The following is a 20,866-nucleotide window of genomic DNA, read 5'->3' on the forward strand; positions in this document are numbered from 1 at the left end:
AGACAAATCTCTTACAAATACAATAATATGAAAGGAAACTGGCTACTAAGTCAACTTCTATATTAAGATGTTATAGTAGGGGGCAGCTAGATGACGCAGTGGATAGAGCACTGGCCCTGGATTCAGGAGGAGCTGAGTTCAAATCCAGCCTCAGACACTTGTCACTTACTAGCTGTGTGACCCTGGGCAAGTCACTTAATGCCAATTGCCTCACCAAAAAATAAAATTAATTAAAAAGATGTTATAGTAGTATTAACACATACCAGACACAACTGAATGATGGTAGGCAAACATTTCTAAATGAAAGCAGGATTAGGAAACTAAGAAGATTCCATTGCTGGGAATACTAGATTATCTCTAGACTTCTTTTAAAATATAATTTGATTTTGTTTAATACTTATTGAGAGTTTTGATGTGTTAAGTACTCTGCAAAGCAATGATGGGTAAAATCTAGGTGATACCTAATGGTTCAGTAAAATCTGTAAGAACAGAAGCCTAATATGCAATTAATTCACTGATACTGAAACTACACTTGACTCTCACTCAGCACTAGGTATGTGAGGAAGAAGGGTAATAGAATAACTCAAATTTCATAATTAAAAGACATCCTATTTCACTCACCTTGGATTATATAGGATCAAGCTGTTTCTCTCCAGGTTTGGTGGCTTATTCAATGTTAAGACTTCATAAGCTCACCACATGAGTAAAAATGTATAGCCCTAATAAATATTGTATCATTGAATAGTGATAGGATATCAGACAAATAATGTAATTTTTCTGGAACTCTAATATGCTCATTTGCAAAAGGGAGCTACTCATATTTATAATATTCTCAGTGGCTTCATGCTGTATGTGTGTGTGTGTGTATTTGTGTGTATGTGAAAGGGGAGAGAAAGAGACTTTTCACTTGTCTTTTCATTGCCCTTTTGACCATCTTACCATCTGACCTTCCTTCCCAGTGGTTTAAACTTTTTTCTGTTATCATCATATTTTAAAATAATTCCCACTATTACCTGTTGCATATTACCTCCTCACATCCTACTGCCACATTTGCAATAACTCGTACTTCCTATCATAGACTTCTGACGATTCATCTCAATTAGGCCTCCTCTTCTGCCAGACAGCTGTTCCAGAGGCAGCTGTTCTCTAGGCCTGGAAGTTAAGGAAAGCTCCATCTTTCAGTACTCATTCTAGCATCTAACCAATTGGTAGGAGGCTTATTGTTTCTAGTCCAAAGAAGTAAAATTGAACCATGACTCAAAACAACTGGACATGTCCCAAAGAGGTTCACTTCTGGCTTTTAGTCTACAGTTTAGTACAATGAAGCAGGACACTACCAGGGAGCACCAAGACTCATTTTCTTAACAGGGTTTTCCATCGCCAAAGAATTATTCATATAGTGGGCAATTTACTAGTAACTAGCCTCTATGCTTAGCTAGGTTGGTACTCAACAACTGACTCAACCCATCATGGGTGGAACCTGTCAGAGTTTATGTTCTACTGGCAGAGCTTTCAAGAACTCAGGGGCACTTTCATAGCACAATGAGGCACCTAAACACACTTAAAATAATTTTCTGCTTCACTTCTTTTCTAGCTTTGAACATTGTTATGTAATCCGTGATACCACCAATTAAGGTTGATGAGAAAATACAAAAAGAAGTGTGAGGTGACAACTTCTATAAATTATGAATTCTTATGAATTATGGAAACACTTCCCAAAGGACCAGGATGTCCTTTACCATTAAGAAAGGCCTCCTTTATTCAAATGGCATCTTGTTGCAATGATAGTTAATTTGTGTCTTATGTGGTTAAAACTGATTTTATTTAATACTTATTGAGAGATGGGGGCAGCTAGGTGGCGCAGTAGATAGAGCACCAGCCCTGGAGTCAGGAGGACCTGAATTCAAATCTGGCCTCAGACACTTGACACTAGCTGTGTGACCCTGGGCAAGTCACAACCCCAACTGCCTCTCTTTCTCTCTCTCTCTCTCTCTCTCTCTCTCTCTCTCTCTCTCTCTCTCTCTCTCTCTCACACACACACACACACACACACACACACACACACACACACACACACACACACACACAAAATACTTATTGAGAGTCTCTGATGTGTTAAGTACTCGACAAAGCAATGAACATATGTTCCCCATGGTGGAATGAGTGCTTCATTCTAAAAGAACTCACTTTGGCTCATGAAAAGACCTAAATGAATTAAGAAGAGAGGAATTATGAGTTCTCCTTCCAACTAAGTATCTTGGGAATTAACAGCACTGAGGGCAAAGAGAATCCATAAAGTTCTTTAAAGTTTCATCTAACTTCATAGTGCTGATTTGCTGGTTAATGTAACCAAATGTAAGTCAGAATTTAGGTATCTATTTCCAGCTTAGCCAAAAAGTTGCTGGATGAAAGGAATATGTTATAGATATTCCATGTATGAAGATTTTCAAGGGAGGAAGTGGTCATCTTTAGTGATCTACCCACACAGACCAGAAAATTCAACAGCTATGAAAAATTTTGGAAGTCCTTCAAAAGTTTAATTGCAGCTGGACAATCAATTTATTAAACTACAAAAGAGGTATATCTCAACAAACAGCATACCTAAATTCAAACCATCTATTATAGAAAGTCAGTCTCTGAAATTGAAAGGAAAGCTAATCAGATAATTTAAAAAATTATGCGTGTAACCAATAAGCACCTCACCTCCCATCACCGCAAACTAGGGAAACAATAAAGAAAAGAAAGAAAACCCATTCTGTACCTTCTCCAGAACATCCTATCACCAAATTCTCCCTTAGATATGAATTAATCTTTGGCAGCAGCCCTCTTGTATCTACCTGCTGAGTGAGAAGACTGATGTGACTGGATGGGGAATACTGCCGTGCTGCTTGCTTCTCAGCTAGCCGCTGAAGCTCTGCTGTGACCATGCTTTGATTGTATCGTTTGCCAAAGGTAGCACCCTCCTCTCCATCCTTGGCTGTTTTGGCTAAGCCCGCATGGTGTCTATTTGGATGGTATGTACCTGCTAATGAAAGAACGACAAGGAATTTTCATCCACTTGGCTGAGAAGTCTTACAAGCAATCAGAACGGTAGCCAAGAACTTATGAAGCAAACATATTTTTTTTTCTGAATTCTGGATCTTTGTTTACAATTTAAATAATAGGTTAAAACATTTTCCATGCAAACATAAAATATCTCAAAAGGCTCTATTACATAAAGAAGTTAAGTTCTTAAACTCTATTTCTTGGCATAGTTTCACTTAGAAAGTTTAACCAATCACTACTTTCTATGTACGCTCAGGGGTTGGTTGGATTAGCAAATGATTTCGAGCATTATTTGTAGCTCTAACATTACGTGACTAAGAAAAACAGTAGCTTGTCAGGTAGTGATTTACTAACAATGATAAAAAATCATGTCCTTGATCTTTGTTCATGCAATTTTACTTACATTTCTTGTTTGTTTGTTTAAAGCTGAAGCAAACCACTTTATTTTTCAGTATTTGTTTAGCCTGGTATTTCTAAGGTACCCACTACCATGATATCCCATAGTTTTCCTAAGGAGCTCCAAATGGGAAAAGGGAGAAAAACATAGTTGAGTACACTCAGAACCATACTCATAATCTTATATTCTGGAACATTGGCCTTTCCCTTTAGATCTGCTTTAATTTTCTTTCTTTGACTAAATTTTCACTACCAAACCGAGCCTTTATTGAGCATTTTGGTCTGAATAAATTTTTAAGTACAGTTATAAAAAAATAGAGGCTATTTTTACAAGTGCTATGACAATGTTAATGATTTGAAAGGGTAACTTTCCTAAATTTTGATAAACTCAGAATCTACTTGAAATTCTTCCTAAGAAAGATTCCATTTAACCCATTAAGGTCCTATTATAGTGGCATCTACTTTAACATTAAGGCTTCCCCCCCCCCCCTTTCTTCCCTTTTCTTGAAGCTACTGTCAGAGATAGAATAAATAGCCGGTCAGCTCACAGGTCTCATCCCCCTGGGCAATTTTTTTTGTTCTTATGACAGTCTATAGCTACTGCAGAACTGTGAAGCTGCTTTCCATTCACTTTCCAATCCTTTCATATCTTAATGAAGCAAGAAAAAATAATGTGCTGTTTTTATTTTCACATTAATTTTGAAATAAATAGTGGTGCATTATGCCAAAGTATTACCTTCGCAGAACAGAAAGCTGAAGGAACTAATGATGAATACTAAATTAACCCCCATTCCTCTCCCTATGGGTTTTTTTTTTAGGCAGGGCAATGAGGGTTAAGTGACTTGCCCAGGGTCACACAGCTAGTAAATGTCAAGTGTCTGAGGCCGGATTTGAACTCAGGTCCTCCTGAATCCAGGGCTGATGTTTTATCCACTATGCCACCTAGCTGCCCCTCCCTATGGGTTTTAATACTGATCTGCCCAGTCATCCAGGGAATCTCTCAATTCGTAGGTGTATGTCTTTCTTTCTTTCTTTTTTTTTTTTTTTTGGTGAGGCAATTGGAGTTAAGTGACTTACCCAGTGACAGTATCACACAGCTAGTAAGTGCCAAGTGTATGAGGCTGGATTTGAACTCAGGTCCTCCTGAATCCAGGGCCAGTGCTGAATCCAGAGCCAGTGCTTTATCCACTGCACTACCTAGCTGCCCCCATGGTGTATGTCTTTTCTTTTCTTTTTTTTTTAGGCAATGGGGGTTAAGTGACTTGCCCACGGTTACACAGCTAGTAAGTGTCAAGTGTCTGAGGCCAGATTTGAACTCAGATACTCCTGAATCCAGGGCCAGTGCTTTAACCACTGCGCCATCTAGCTGCCCCCCATGGTGTATGTCTTTTAAAGATTCAAGCCCCAATATAAGATCACACTAGCTAAATTCAAGAATAATTCTTCTTTTAAAATAAGGGTAATATCTATGAGTGTATTAGGAATAATTTGCTATTTATGTCTAAATTAGTAAGTTATGAATTTAGAGATAACCCAAAATATTAAATTAGCCCATACTCTATGTATGTATAAAAAAAAAACAAAACAGTCCAGAGTCAAAAAGCTTATTGCCCAAACACTGCCACTCACCTGCTTTAGCTGAGGAGGGCCGGGATAGTCTCTGGTTATATATCTGCGCAGCACTTTGAAATGAGGAGAAGGGGCCAATGGTGTAACTGCCAGACCGACAACGCGGCAGTACAGCTGGACTAGGTACACGATGTGACACCGAATGTGGGGAGGGAGAACAGTTATCGGGGGTTGCATTCGGTAAAGCAGTTGGTTGATGAGCCACATTGGAGATAACTGGAGGAACTTGGGAAAAAGCAGAGTGATGACTAGGTACTGGTGTGAGGTCAGAGGATGGAATCAGAGATGTCAAATGGGAGTTGGGAATTTTCTGAAGAATAGCACTAGGACCAGAGGATGGACAAAGGGAAGTGCTATAGGGGAATTTACTCTCTTTTTCTGTTGATGTGGTAAATCCTGTTAAAAGAATTAAAAAGAATCAGACTATTTCAAGGAGAATGGGTAATAAAACAACACTATATAGACAGAGAAAAATTGAAAACAAAGCCATGTTTGCCTGAGGTAGGGCTCAAAAAAGTAGATTCCAATTTGTATTCTTCAAGAACTTAAGGAGTTTTGTCTATCAAAGATGACCTTGATGACTATACTTGGCAAATGGAACAAAAGATGGGAGTTTGTTTTTAATCCCCTCTAAGAGTCAAAGTTGGGTTACCTTCAAAAAGTAGACCAGGCAAACTTTTGGAATGTTTGACAATTAGGGCAAAGTTTCTAGGAGAAGTAGACTATTACTGTCTAGCTTCACTTCATTCACCCTTTCCTCTCCACTCCTCATCCTCATGGAAAATGCAGAAAGTGATTGGAGTTCCAGTGGATTTTTAACAAAACCAGAAAAAATTATTAATGGAAAAATGAGGATTTGGAAGAGAAAGGAGCACTTTTCAGGGGGTAATATCATCTCTTTAAAATCTTGTGATTTTTATTTATTTCTGGCTCAAAGCTATAGGGATTTCTTTTATAATATTAAATCTGTGCAAAACATCTACTCTCTTAAAACTTCATTACTACCCCACTCTCTCAGCAAATAGCCATGCTTCTACTTTATCTATCATGATGCCGCATCTAACTTCCCTCAAAACTTCTCTATTTTGTCACCCATTTTCCCCTCCTTTGCACTAATTTTTAAGGATGAAATGGCTTTCCTCCTTACCATGGAGGAAATTATTTGTGTCCTTGATCTCGTGAGAAGTCTTATCAACTCAACTTCCACAATATCTCTTATATCTGTTTTCTTCTTTCTACTTACATAGCCACCAACCCAATGAGACCGTCATCATTTATTAGACTATTGCCTAGACTACTGCAATGATCTAAGTAGTCTCCTAAGCTCCCTGCCTTCAGTCTTTCACCTTCTTCAATCCATAGTCCACAAAACTGCCAAAGTTATATTCCTAAAGCACAGGTCTGACCATGTCACTCCGTGTTCTAGAAGCTCCAACAGTTTCTTGTTACCTCTGTGATCAATTACAATCTTGTCTAATTGGCATTTAACATTTGACATAATCTAAAGCCAATCTATGTTTTCAGACTTACTCCACATCGCTCCATTCCTTCATTGACTACAATACACACAGCCAAACAAGCCTCTCTCCTGAGTTATCCATCTCCTTGGTGCCTCTTCACAAGTTGTCCTACTTCCCTGGACTGCATTCCTTCCTCTCCCCTGTCCAGTTTCCTTCAAAACACAGCTCAAGTGCCACCTCTTGGATCAGGTCTTTCTTGATCCCCCATACATCACTCCCTCCACCATCCCTAACATTATTTTCTATTTTTGCATGTTTTGTATATACTTAGGTATCCTCCACTAAGATATGAACTTGTTGAGGTCAGACACTATTTAGTTTTTCTTTTTCTATATCCAGGGCCTAATATAGTGCTTAGCACATGGTAGGTACTTAAAAATGCTTATTGATTGATTGATTGATCCAGGAAAGCTTCCTCCTAGATATGGCTCTACTGATGATTCCCACTCTCATCTTCCATCTCTCTCTCTCTATTGACTCTTTCTCTTCTGCCTGTAAATCTGCCCAGTTTCCTCCTATCCTCAAAAACTATCCCTTGATCCTTCTATATCCTCCATTTACTGCCCTAAATATCTTTTCTTTCATGGCTGTCTAGGAAGAGTGATCTATATTTGTTAAGTCGACCTCAGCACCTATCCTCTAGTCCCTGCAAATTGTCCTTCTTTCCCTACCATTCTACAAAAACTGCTCCCTTCAAGGTCACCCATGATTACTAAATTGCCAAAACCAACAATTTTTTCTCAGTTGTCATCCACTTTGACCCTTCTGCAGCATCTGAAATGGTTGATGATTATCTCTGAGTCCGCTTTTGCCTTTTATCTTCCACATCACTGCTTTCTCTCCTGATTATATTCCCTCCTTCCCAACATTCCTCTTTGTCTCCTCTTTCCTCACCATGTCCCTGCCCTTTATATGTGGCTATATCCCAAAGCTCCATACTAGACCCTCTTCTTCCTTCTTTCGATCTTGGAGATCATATCTGCTGTCATAATTTCAAAGATCAGTACTCAGAAGATGACTTCCTAATTTATGTAGTTGGCCCTAATCTCTTGGATTTCCTGTCCAGAATTTCTAACAATTTTGTGAACATTTTCACCTAGATATTCTGTTAATACCTCAAAGTCAGCGTTGTCCAAAACTTAAACCATAATCTTTCTCCCTAAACCTTTCCTCCTTCCACTTTTATGATTTCTGTTGATAAAACCATTGTCCATATATTTAGGTAGGCTTAAAGCCATATCTTTCCTTTACCTGTAACATCCAATGAGTCACCAAATCCCAATCAATTCTGCCTCCACAGTATAATTTATATCCATCCCCTCCTCTCTACATACACTTCCATTACCCAAAGTCAGTCCCTCTTGAATGAACTTGTTCGAGCTCATCTGTTCCAATGGAAGACTTTCTGCCTCTAGTCTCTCTACTCTCCAACTCAAACCTCACAAAGCTGCCAAAATAACTTCCTAAATACATAGGTTGTAACTATGTAACTCTTCTGCTCAAATACCCTCAAATGCTCCCTTGTCATCAGGATAAAATGAAAAAGTCATTGTTCTAGTATTTAATACCATTGAGAATCTGGTTCTAATCTATCTCTTGCCGCCTCATTTCATAATTCCTTTTCATAAAACTATACTACAATCTGGTTTCTCAATATTTAGACTATCTCCTTTTCCCAGAACATATTCTCTTTTTCTCCTAGCCTGATGAAATTCTTATCGTTCTTCAAAGTCCATTTCAGATGCAATCTCCTCCATGAAGGACTTCATTCTGATCTTCCTGGGTGAAAATTATTTTTCTCCTCTCAAATTTCTTCTAGTGCCTTTCCTGGATCCCTCTTTTGTCCCAATTGCATTCTGTCTTGTATCACAAATGTTTCTGTATTTGTCATATTTCAACTAGCAGCCTGTAAGTTCTTTGAGGAAATGCATTGTTGTTTATCATATACCCCAGGACATATCAGAGTGACCTGTGGAGAGTACAAGTTCAATAACTGTTGAATTGTCCTGTTTTAAAAAAAAGACTTACGTGATAATTTGTCAGAATGAAGTTCTGCTCCCTGTTGATGTTTGGGCTGCTTGATTCTCACTTCTTCCACTGTCTCAGGATGGTCTAATATATGAAATTTTGAGAATTTACACAATTCTTCTGAGTTATGAAATAACAAACTCTATATCCATTTTGCATAAAGAAATAACTGAAGTAGAACAAGATTGCATCAATTGTAAAGTAGTAAAAACAAATTAGTTGCAAAAAGAATTCCCATCTCCAACACAGAATTGTGGTGTCTCCTTAGTGTGTCAGAATAGCCCAAAATAATATAACAGGAAATCATTTAATCAATGTCATGTTCTCAAGGGGCTGAGTTCATATTTTAACAAAGGAACCAAAAAATACTTATTTCAAACTGACTAATGCCATTTAAATACAACAGATGAAGTCACCTTTATTGACCAAATAAGACTATTAGCTGTTTCTCAACCCTATCCTGTCCTTCCCCTGCCTCTAAGAATTTAGGAAAATCATTACCTATGCCAGGGATTCATTTCCTTCATATTTCTTTAAGTCCCAGTTCAAGTACTACCTTTTCCATGACGTCCTTCCTGACTCCCAGGAGTAAAAGTACTCTTTTCCTACTCAAGTATCTTACAGAATTTTGCTTAAATCTCTTCTTTGCAAGGTAAACTTTTGCTTAAATGTATACATCTCATTCCCTTATTAAATTGTAAATTCCTTGAGAACAGAGACTTTTTTTTTACCTTTACATTTCTAGTACCTAGCACACAGAAGAATGCTTAATAAACATTTACTGGATTGAATTAAATGGTAATACTGCCACAACCCCTTTTAAAAACAACAACAGGGGCGGCTAGGTGGCGCAGTGGATAAAGCACCGGCCCTGGATTCAGGAGTACCTGAGTTTAAATCCGAGCTCAGACACTTGACACTTACCAGTTGTGTGACCCTGAGCAAGTCACTTAACCTGCATTGCCCCGCAAAACAACAACAACAACAACAACAACAAACACATTCACCCACAATAATTTTTAATACTTTAGGGCAAGGGTTCTAAACTCAGGATCTGTGAACATAGTTTGATAACTATATTTAAATATAATTGGGTTTTTTTGTAATCTTATGCATTCTATTTTATGCACTTAAAAATATTATTCTGAAAAGAGTCTATGGGCTTCAGTAGACTGCCATGGGGGTATGGGAATTTATTTTGATCTGGGGACCCTGCCTTTGGGCTGAGATGAAAAAGCCTTAGGTCCTCAGGGGTTTTTTCTGTGTAAGAGGGGCTAGGGCCCCTCCCCCTCCATTTCAGGTGCAGGGAGGCCTCTGAGCCAGCTTAACTGTGCAAATGAAAACCCTGAGCCACGGGTGTGCACAGCGGAAAGGCCCATGAAAACCCTTGGGGACGCTGGGGTTTGCTTTGCCCAGCCCCAGCTGTGGGCTCAGGCAGCCCAGAGTTTCACCTGGGAGAGCAGGTTAATAAAAAGGAGAATGGAGAAGACAGAAGTGGGAGGCTGCTACAAGGACGCTAAGGAGATGGTACAAGAGGGAGAAAGCGAGGAAGGACTACAGTACAGAGACACTAGAGATGCCAGGAAGTTGGCAACAGAGGTGAGGATGCTAAGGGGTTTTTCAGGAGGATCAACAAAGTTAAAGGGGCTTGGAGTTAGAAAAAAGAAGTGGAGCAGTAAAAGCGAAGCAGGGGAGCTGGAGTGAAGAGGAAAAAAAGTGAAAGTTGGAGAAAGCTGGAGCATACCCTAAGGCAAGAGGCGGCAACAGGGGCCCTTATTATATTAAAAGCAGACAGGTTGTATAATTTGCATTTCTTAACCCTTATCTTTTACATTGATTTTTATAAATAAATTCTGCTTTGATTATTTAACTAAGAGGCTTCTTAATCGTTTTCTTATCAATTTGGGAGGGAACAAGTGTGGAGAAATTTTTAAAAGGCCCTAACAGATTGGCTTTGGAAATTAATAGCAGTCAGACAGCCAGCCAGTCAAAAGTCCCCAGATTAGTCCTCCAGTCAGATTAGGCCCCCCCAGTTAAATTAGGCCCAGCTAGTTAGCAAAAATATTCTTACATTTGAATGGTGACCACAAAGGGACTTATGACACAATTATAATTTTTAAAGTTATAATTTTTCATATAATTATAATTTTTCATGTGAGTACAGTTATATAATTTTTTCAGATTAGCTAGTTAATTTTTTTTTTTACAGGGGCTATGACACACAAAAAAAGGTTAAGCCTGTTCTAGGGCTACTCAGACCTAAAGGTTTCCAAAGACAAATCTTCGCGTTTGAGTTAGCCTTTATCTACCATGCTAATGTTAAAGAAGGACCTAACTTCTGACGTTGTGGTAGCTTATACAATTGCTTATTAGATGGAGTCTCTCTCACTTATCACCAATTAATTTCACAAAAAGTAGCCTCGAGATGGAAATAATTTACATAGACATTTATCTTTCTTATGAAGAGGTGGTCTAATGAAGTGCTGGACTTATGAACACTTAATTTACTGATAGTGGCTGTCACCTAAACCCTTCATCAACTACTGCATGGAAAATGTTCCTTTAAGAAATCTCACCCAACCACCACTGCTCCCAGAGCTGCTATCACCAATGTACTCGCTACTCCCTCACCACATGAAAGACCTTTATGCCTTCAGAACTTTTCCTAGTGTTCTTATAAAAACCTTCTTTTTTTCTGTAAATCAAATAATATCCTTTCTCATGTAGGCCTTATGTCTTAATTTTATGTAGGTCATATTGCTAACATAAGATGAATGGGAAAAAAGTATAGGTATACACTGAAAGTATAGGCATGCATTGAAAAATAAAAACCGACAGAATAGATGGCTCTCAAGGTTATACAAGTCAGATTTGGGAGAAAAAAAGTGAAGTTTGAGTCAAGTTCAGCATCTTTTCTTATTAATATAAGACAATGACTATTTCCTTGCTCTGTCTGGTCTCTTAGCAGATCGTTCTTGGCCTAATTTTCCTATCTACATTCTTTCCCTTGATCTTCACCATCAGCATTAACCAAAATACTTACCACCTTTTGCCCCACTATCAGAATAACTGCTGCTGTTCTTGGCGGCTTTGGAATTAGTTCCCAGAAAGACACTTGCAGACTTGTTTTTTTGCGTATAAAAAGTCAAAACCTCCTCCAGTTCAGCCTCACTAAAATAAGCAGAAATAAGTCAGAAAAAGATTGTGCTTTGGAAAATAAACCTGGAACCAACAAAATTATATGATGGTAATAGGAAAAATGTGGAGAAAAATAAAAGGCGCAAGATGTGTGGAAGAAAAACTAAGTACGCTGCTTTTTAGAGATAAGTCTGTCAGGAAGAGGTTTATTAATTAAATTTTAAGCATCTCTGCTTAAAGAGCAAGAAATCCAAATGGACAAAGATAAATTCTGCTTTTGAAAATTTCTTATCCAAGACATTTTCTCTTTACAACTTATAGAGTTTAAGAACAAAGATAAAATACCATAGTTATGATTCAAGAAGGGCACAAAGTTTGGGTAACAATTGCTGATGCATCAAACAAAAAAAATAGTAAATTACTTTTTTGTGCCCCCCTGAATAATCATTTCACTAAAACCATTCCATTAATCTTTAACCACTCCCTCTAAGGAATTTCCTTTCAAAACAGTCAAAAGTAAACTTAAGAGACATTTCTATTAACTGAATTAATCAAAAGAGTTCTTGCTCTTATTCATATCATTACCCTAATCAATTTCAGGGATAACTCCCTTCTGCTGCTGATCAAGTCTCTCCCTTTAGAAATTAGTTAGTCTTTTTATAAGAATGATGAAAAAATATTAGATCAAAGCCTTCGGACTAAAGTACTATCCTAATATAATATTTTTTTTGGTGAGGCAATTGAAGTTAAGTGACTTGCCCAGGGTCACACAGCTAGTAAGCGTTAAGTGTCTGAGGCCGAATTTGAACTCAGGTCCTCCTGAATCCAGGGCTGATGCTCTATCCACTGCGCCACCTAGCTGCCCCCTAATATAATTTCTTAATATTTCCCTAAAGAGAGAATGGGGGGAAGGGTAAGTATGCTTCCATATATGAAATATCCCTGTAAAAGGAAGATTAAATGAGATGTGGTATGGAGAAAACATCATTAAAAAGTATAAAGTACTATACAAATACAAAATACAATAACACTGGAGGTACCATAAGGTAGTAGATGTCACCAAGCTGGACATGTAGTGAAAAAGACCTGGGTTTAAATCCAACCTCTGACACGCTGGCATTTACAATTCATGAGAAGCAGTTTCCTGAGCTGTGGGAATAGCACCAATAACACTAATACCTATGCTACAAGGTTGTTGTAAAGTTTAAGTGAGACAAAAAATATAAAGATACACCTTGTAAAACTTAAAATGCTATGCAAATGTCATCCATTGTTATTAATACTTCCTTTATTCAGAATTATTAAGGAATAAGGTATTTACATGTAAGTTTTCCATACAACTAAGGTTCTATCCCACTTGCCTTTCTCATTTTCTGCTTCTAATCCTCTAAGGACAGAGAAGCCAAATCAGCAAACTTGCTAGGGCAAGGTCTAAGAATTAACAGACTCTGAAAAGGACCCTGAAGGTCTTTCTGAGCAATGATTGGGTGGAGCTATAGTACCAAGACCCAGTTGGTCTCTGGGAGGCCTGGAGCTCTACTGGACTTCCTAATGTCTTTGATTATGTTATGGCTACAGTTGAGGTTAATGGATAAAGCATCCTTTAGATCAGTGGGGTGTTACCACATTGTCATTATTGTTATTGAAAGATAAAGAGGGCAAAAAACTCCTGAGGTTGGATCTTATCTCAGAAATACAACCTGAGTAATCACGTTGGAAGCACTAGGAATGTGGAAGTACCATGGAGTAAATTCAAGGATTTCTCTCAGGAGAAGTAAACTTCTGTAAGGTAATGACTTAATTGTCCAAGTAACTTTCACATTTAACAAAAGATGGGTGAAGATTCCATTTACTTTCCAGCAATCAACACTGAATTCATCCAGTCAGTAAGTGGAACATATTTACTTGTTTTTCTATAGAATCAGTTAGGAGTCCCTGTGTGATCCTTTCTCCAGAAGACAGATGACCATGGATCTGAGCTAAACAGTTTTATATATTTATCTGACTTAACATATCCCTGAAAGAAACTAAATTTAGAATTTTACTATTTACTGCAGTTGTCATTCTTCAACCACAGAATTAGAAATTTCATCTCTATTTCTCTAAGATTAACATGGCAAACGTTTCCTACCTTGTTCCAATGCCATTCTAGCACTACTGATCATTTCAGACCCAAGAAGTGTCAGCTAAACAAGGACAAGATTGTTACCAAAATGCTTTTTGTTTGATGTGTTTAACCTTTTTAGTACTAGGGCTAAATTTATGCCCATAGAATGAGTTATAACATAATACAGGGGATCACTTAGTGCTATTTGGAACTCTAGGTACAGTTTCTTTTCAAATGCTTAAGTTTTTTTGTCCACTAGGGTTCAGATGGTTGGGAGCCAATTCATAGGGTTATTTTAATCTGTATATTTAACTATTTTTGCACAAGGCCTTCCAGTGTGAGTCTCACTGAATTATTTTGTTCTTGGTTTTGTTTCATGTAAGCTCTTTGAGGATGTGAGCTTCAGCTTTTGCCTTTATATCTACAGGGCATAGCATACTGCCTGGCACATAGTAGGTATTAATAAACGCTTGATGATTGACTATTTGAAATCAATTGGCTATGCTATGTATAAGAAGAGATGTACAGACAATATATAATAATCATTGCCTGACTGGTTGGGTCAAGATAGAGAACTAAATGTGGGGATCTGAAATCCCAAAAGACTAAGCTTGAGCACAAGGGGCTTCTTGGTTTATCCTATTTTATATATAAAGTAGGCATGTTACTCAGAGTGCTGAGAAACTGCTAAGTTTCTAAACCACTCAACTTAGGCAAAGTATGGTCACTGTTCCTGAAATGGAAAACCAAGGGAAAAAAATCAGACTCGGTAAATGCAAGAAGACTCCATCTTAATCATCCCAAGATGACTCTCGGCACTTCTAGTGTCAGACGCTTTGAAGGAAATTTAGCAGTAGTATTAAGCTACCAAGAAGTGCTTTGAGAACCAAAGCAGTGACAACTGCAGTATAACTGGCTGAGACTGAGAGATTCCAGCAGACCACTCATGCTCTCCTTCTGAAAGATGATTTCACTCAGATCCATAAGTAAGAAAGGAAGAAAATACTGGCTTAAGAAATGCTGAAATATCACCTGGTTGGGGCAGGACTGGAAATGGGGGAATAGAGCATAGCTTGTAATAAGACTCTCTTCTACCTTGCATGGCTGATGAAGTCCTGAAAGTTTTCGGGATTAACTCCATCCTCTTCTTCTTCTTCAAGCTTCTTCTTTGATTTCTTTTCAGCCATTTGTTCTGTTTCCTACACTCCCACCACCCCCAAACAAACACATGAATAAACATATTCTCCTCCATCGTATCTGCAAGTCCTAGTTTTTCCATAAGATAATAGCTTGAGAAAATGAATGTAGTAGTATATAATTCTAGAGGACACAGGCATAGCACCAGTAAAATACTGATGGAAGGATACTGAATTTGACTGGATGCAGGATAATAGGATACAGACCTTATGCCAAAGTCTTTTACTTTACTTTATCATTGTGGGCATACTAGGAATGTACTTTTGGAATTTTTGAACTTAAAATATTATTTTATATCATCATTTTTATAAAGTGTATTGAGGTCTCTAAGCAAAAGTTTTCATTTCAATGGAAATTATTATGTTTACACTTCCTATGTATCGTGACCCTTGTAATGATGTGTAATGTATCTTCCTGTTGTGCTTTCTAAGGTCACACAGTTTGAAGAGCATAGTACTGGGTACACTAAATCCTGTGGTCATCAAGGGATCTGGAAAAGAAATGGGTCCTAGAAGACCCTCTCCCACCAGCATCCCAGATACACTTGATAATCAAAAAGCAACTATGTTAGGAACATTTTTAGATAAAGCCAAGGACTAGGAGTGAGCCAACCTGGATGTGCTGCCAACCATACTGTACAATTCAGGGAAAGGCACTTGACTTTTCTATGCTTAAATATTTCTTCAAAGTGACAGCACTACTTGTCAAGAGGTATTTAAAAAGCATTTTGAGACTCTAAAATGAAAATTCTATATAGATTTTTATAATTAAATAACAAACTTCATGGGATTTACAGCAAAATAAGATTAGTGTATAAAATGTTTCAGAGAAGAAAATCTAACCAATGCCAAAGAGGATATTATATTCATGGTTTTAAATTTGTATTCAAATACATTACAATTCAATTTCTGTTTGCCTATACACATATTAATTATGTTGAAGATTATCCCTATCATCAAGACCAGGTTACAACACAACCCCAAATGGTCTGGGGCCATGGCAACGCTCATTCCAGAGGAAAACTGCCACCAGACTGGTAAATCAGTGGTTCTGATCCAGATGGAAGGCTTTGCCTATGGAGTGGAACACTCCATGGGAATGGGTTCTCATAGTCTCATGACCCGATTGGGTTGAAACTGCAGTCTTGTTCTACCCAGTGACATCACCTAGTGAAAAATGATGACTGCTTAGGAGACAGATAATCATGTGCCTCTCTGAACAGTTGGAGTAAGGTTACACTGTTTTCAGAAAATGCAGAAGATAAGAAATGGAGAAAAACAACCACAATACAAGGTAGTTTGTGTTGAATCCTATAAGAAAAGTATTAAGTGTAACGGGGGTTCAAAGGAGGGAAGAGGTTACTATCCACTTCTCAAATATGTGACACAGTTGAGGTAACTGAGTTGCAAGGAACTTAATAAGCAAAGTGGAGTACTAATGAACCTTACTGAAAGGAACCCAACAGATATAGGATCATAGATTTAGATTTTATGATCATAGTGACAGATTCAGAATTGGAAGGAACTGAAGGTCATCTAGGTCAGGGCTTCTTAAACTTTTTCCACTTATGACCCATTTTCACATGAGAAATTTTTATGTGACCCCAGGTATATAAAAGAGGTATACAAATCAAACATTTACTGCCATTTTTTGCAACTGCCACATTCAGTTACAGATCCCCATATGGGGTTGTGACCCAGAGTTTAGGAAGCTATTCTCTAGGTCATCCCCTTTGCCCCACGCTCTCAGCTGAAAACCTTGCCTCACATTTTACAGAAAGAAACTGAAGCCATTCACTGTAAGCTCTCACTTTATCCCTCTTTCTCATTTCCTATCACTTCAGATGTGTTCTGACACTTTTTCCTTCCCCATCTCATATGATGATGTGGCCTGACTCCTTACCAAAGCTATACCCTCTATGTCTTCATGGGCACCATCATCCTTCCAGACCCTCAGCTTTCCAATCTAGGAGTCATCCTGGACTCCTCACTATCTCTCACTCCCCTGCCCCCATCTAATCTGTTGCCAGGGTCTTTAAATTTCACCTTTGCAACATCCCCTTCTCTCCTTTGACACTGCCATCACTCTAGTGCAGGTCTTCATCACCTCATGCCTACACTACTGCAATAGCCTACTGTGGGTCTGCCTACCTCAAGCCTCTCCCCACTCCAATCCATCCTCCATTCAGCCACCAAAATGATTTTCCTAAAGCGTAGGTCTGATCATGTCATCCTTTCCTCTCTACCTGACTCAAATGAATAAACTCCAGTGGCTCCCTGTTACCTCCAGGATCAAATACAACATCCTCTGGTTGGCATTCAAAGCCCTTTATAACCTAGCTACCTCCTACCTTTCCAATCTCCTCATACCTGACTTTCCAACGTATATTTTGATCCACTGACACTGGTCTCCTGGCTATCACATAAACAAGACGCTCCATCCCTTTACTCTGGCATTTTCTCTGGCTGTTATCTATGCCTGGAATGTTCTTCCCCTCTTCCCAGACTATTGACTTCCTTGGTTTCCTTTAAGTTCCATCTAAAATCCTCTTTTACCAAAAGCCTTCTTCATCTCCTCTTATTTCTAGTGTCTGTCCTCACTTTATTTCCTACTTACCCTGGATATAATTTGCTTTGTATATATTTATTTGCATGTCATTTCCCCCATTAGATTGTGAGCTCCTTAAGAGCTGGGATGGTCTTTTGCCTCTTTTTATAACAACAGGGTATATAGAAGGCACTTAGTAAAGGCTGACTGAGGAATTGATCTAGTTCAATCTCCCCATTATATAATGAGGAAACTGAAGTCTAAAGGGGTAAAATGAATTGTCTAACAACACAAAAGCAATAGGTAGCAGAGCTGGGATGTGAATCCATAGCCTCATACCAAATCCGGTGTTTGTTTCATTTCATCAGGATGGATATTATCTATGAGAAGAGCTACTTACCTTGTTGTAGACAATGATGAAGTCGCCCAGTTGGTGTGCTAAGATTCTTCTTCTTTCCAGAAGCGCCAATCGCCGGCTGGGTAACACCATTCTCAGGGAATGTTGCAGATTGCTTGATGCACGCTTGAGGAAACGAACTACTAGCTCCTACATGCCCCAAAAGCATAGAATCAAAAGCACAAAAGTATTAGGGAGCAAAAGATAAATTATGTATTTGTTTTTCATTCACTCACTCAACGAATATTTATTGAGAACCTACAATGTAAAAGGTGTTGTGGGGGATACAAATTATGAAAAACATAACCCTTGCTTCTATTTAGAATAAAAACCTTTCAAAAGTAAAAAAAAAAAAAAGAAAAAAAGAAAAAAAAAGAAACTTACAGCCTCCTATGAGAGATCCCATTTAATTCAATACAAACATTTATTAAATGCCTAATAACCTTCAAGGAACCATGTTATGTGCTGAGTATCCAAGGTCAAAATAATAGTTCCTGTTCTCAAAAATCTTATATTCTATTAGAGAGATGAGTCACACACAAAAATAAAATACAAAGCGGCAAGACAAAAACAAATAACATCAATACTTAATATTTGAGGTACCTGGAGATGCAATAAATAGGAATGCTAGGCCTAGAATGAGGAAAAAATGAACTCAAATCCAATCTCAAACATTTACTTGCTGTGTGATCCTGGGCAAGTCATTTAACCTTTGCCTCAGTCCCATCTACAAAATGAGGATAATAATAGCACCTACCTCGCAGGGTTTAGGATCAAATGACCTAATAATTGTAAAGTGCTTAGCATAGTGCCTGATACATAATAAGCTAAATGAATGTTAATTGTTATTGTTGATAAGTCACAAAAAGACATAGCAAAGTCTAATAGGAACCTCAGAAAAGAAAGCACCAATCAAAAGAAATCACAGAATGTCATCAGAAGGGAGGAACCTAAATCTTAAATAATAACAATGGCAAACAACAAATTTTATAAAGAACCAGGAAAAAGACCTTTGAATATAAAGGAAAGGAAATCAAATAACAAGACTATTTCACACCCACTAGAAACTGCAGAGTATTACATTAAGTAAATTGCTAGGCAGATGCTCAATTGAATTGGTAAACAGAGTTTCCTAACTGGGAATCCCCTATATTAATAAAAATCAAAGGTCTAGTTCAGTCCCATCCAATCAATAAAAAGTAAATAAGTAAATATTAAATAAGTTTTTTTAAAAAGTAAAGAAAAGCAAAAAGCTCAAGCTGCAACACAAAATGACACCCTGAAAACTTGAGCTTAAATATTAATGGAGAAGGACTAATTAGAGGCATTAATGGGAAAAAAGGAGAGATAAGACAAATATTTGACTTTCAAAAATCCCAAACAAGAGAGGCAAAAGAAAGTTTGTTCTTCTTGACATAGGTAAAATCACCATTCAAAGAAATGAAAAAGGGGGGCAGCTAGGAGGCACAGTGAATAAAGCACCGACCCAGATTCAGGAGGACCTGATTTCAAATCTGGCCTCAGACACTTGACACTTAACTAGCTGTGTGATCCTGGACAAATCACTTAACCCTCATTGCCCTGCCAAATGAATGAATGAATGAATGAATGAATGAAAAGATAAATAAATAAATGGATGGATGGATGGATGAATGGATGAATAAATAAAAATATGATCAAATAAATGAATGAATTGTTCCATGTTTAGAAGTTATTACAAAAAAAAGGAAAGAAAGAAAGAAGCTGACATAGGTAAAATAAAAACAAAAGAGAGGAATTAAAATATAAAACAGCATTGGAGGTGAAAAGGATATAAGTGGATGTTTTTAAAAATAAAAAAAATAAAAAATAGTTTAATTTTTAAAAGATTCTTTTAAACATACCAGCATTTCCAAGGCAGCTAGGTGGCACAGTGGATAGAGTTCTCTAAGAGAGAGTTGTGCCACCATGGACAACATTCTATTCCTTGAGAAGGGATAATGGCAAATGGCATCCAAAAGACTTGGGTTGGGTGGGAGAAGGACTAAAAGATGACATGGCATAGACAATGGGAAGGAAAACAATCACTGAGGTCAGTGGTTAGAAATGAATGGCACAATATGGGACATAAGAATTATTTCTACCAAAAGGCACAGCTTTTATCCAAATTATGAATTTGTTTATGAATTATCTTCATGAATTGATGCTTCAAGAGGTGAGGCACAACAGAAAAAATGGGAAAATGGTCAACATTTTAACATCCATTTTTGTGTTGTTTTGTTGTTGTTGTTGTTGTTTTTGCAGGGCAATGGGGGTTAAGTGACTTGCCCAGGGTCACACAGCTAGTGTCAAATGTCTGAGACCGGATTTGAACTCAGGTCCTCCTGAATCCAGGGCCAGTGCTTTATTCACTGCGCCACCTAACTGCCCCCTGGGTCAACATTTTTAAAAGCAATAACATAGAAATTGTTTTAAATAGAGTTCAAAATTGGTATTTTATAAGACTTAATTCCAGAAGAACAGATATTTTAAAAAAGGAATAAAGAATCATATTATGAATGTGAGAATAAGAGAATGATAAGAGAATTAATGAAGAGAATGAAGCAAAGAAATTCTCAGAAAAAGGAACAGAGCTGTCTCCTCAATATGACTGAGTGAATATGATAACAGCTCAGATCTATCACAGCTCCTCACCCCAACCCCTAAAGAATGAAAAGAGTAATGATCAAATAGAAGAAAAAACTGCAGGGAAAGTCTGGAGCTTGCAACAGTTTACCTTGGGGCAGGGAGATAGAAAGCCCTGACCAGGGACTGGCAAGAGATACCTCAAGCATGGAGATATGTTGCTTTGACTCTGGACTGGGGTTGGGAGCCTGTGGCTCT

The 20,866-nt window shown here is 37.9% G+C and overlaps 1 protein-coding gene across 9 annotated transcripts in view; it reads right to left on the reverse strand.

Annotated features, from left to right (window-relative positions):
- Positions 1-20,866, reverse strand: part of TTLL5 (tubulin tyrosine ligase like 5) — a 342,013-nt gene that overhangs the window by 171,615 nt on the left and 149,532 nt on the right. For 4 of the 9 annotated variants that reach the window (XM_043985336.1, XM_043985334.1, XM_043985331.1 and 1 more), the window contains 6 exons: positions 18,008-18,154; positions 14,959-15,062; positions 11,662-11,789; positions 8,619-8,702; positions 5,071-5,466; positions 2,838-3,022 (listed from right to left, as the gene is read on the reverse strand). In XM_043985336.1, coding sequence (XP_043841271.1) covers positions 2,838-3,022; positions 5,071-5,466; positions 8,619-8,702; positions 11,662-11,789; positions 14,959-15,062; positions 18,008-18,154 — 1,044 coding nt within the window. Of the gene's footprint in view, positions 1-2,837; positions 3,026-5,070; positions 5,467-8,618; positions 8,703-11,661; positions 11,790-14,958; positions 15,063-18,007; positions 18,155-20,866 lie in introns of all 9 variants that reach the window. The other 5 variants (XM_043985333.1, XM_043985332.1, XM_043985330.1 and 2 more) reach the window with 2 other exon arrangements.

The sequence above is a fragment of the Dromiciops gliroides genome, chromosome 2, assembly GCF_019393635.1.
Source record: "Dromiciops gliroides isolate mDroGli1 chromosome 2, mDroGli1.pri, whole genome shotgun sequence".
NCBI lineage: Eukaryota > Metazoa > Chordata > Mammalia > Microbiotheria > Microbiotheriidae > Dromiciops > Dromiciops gliroides.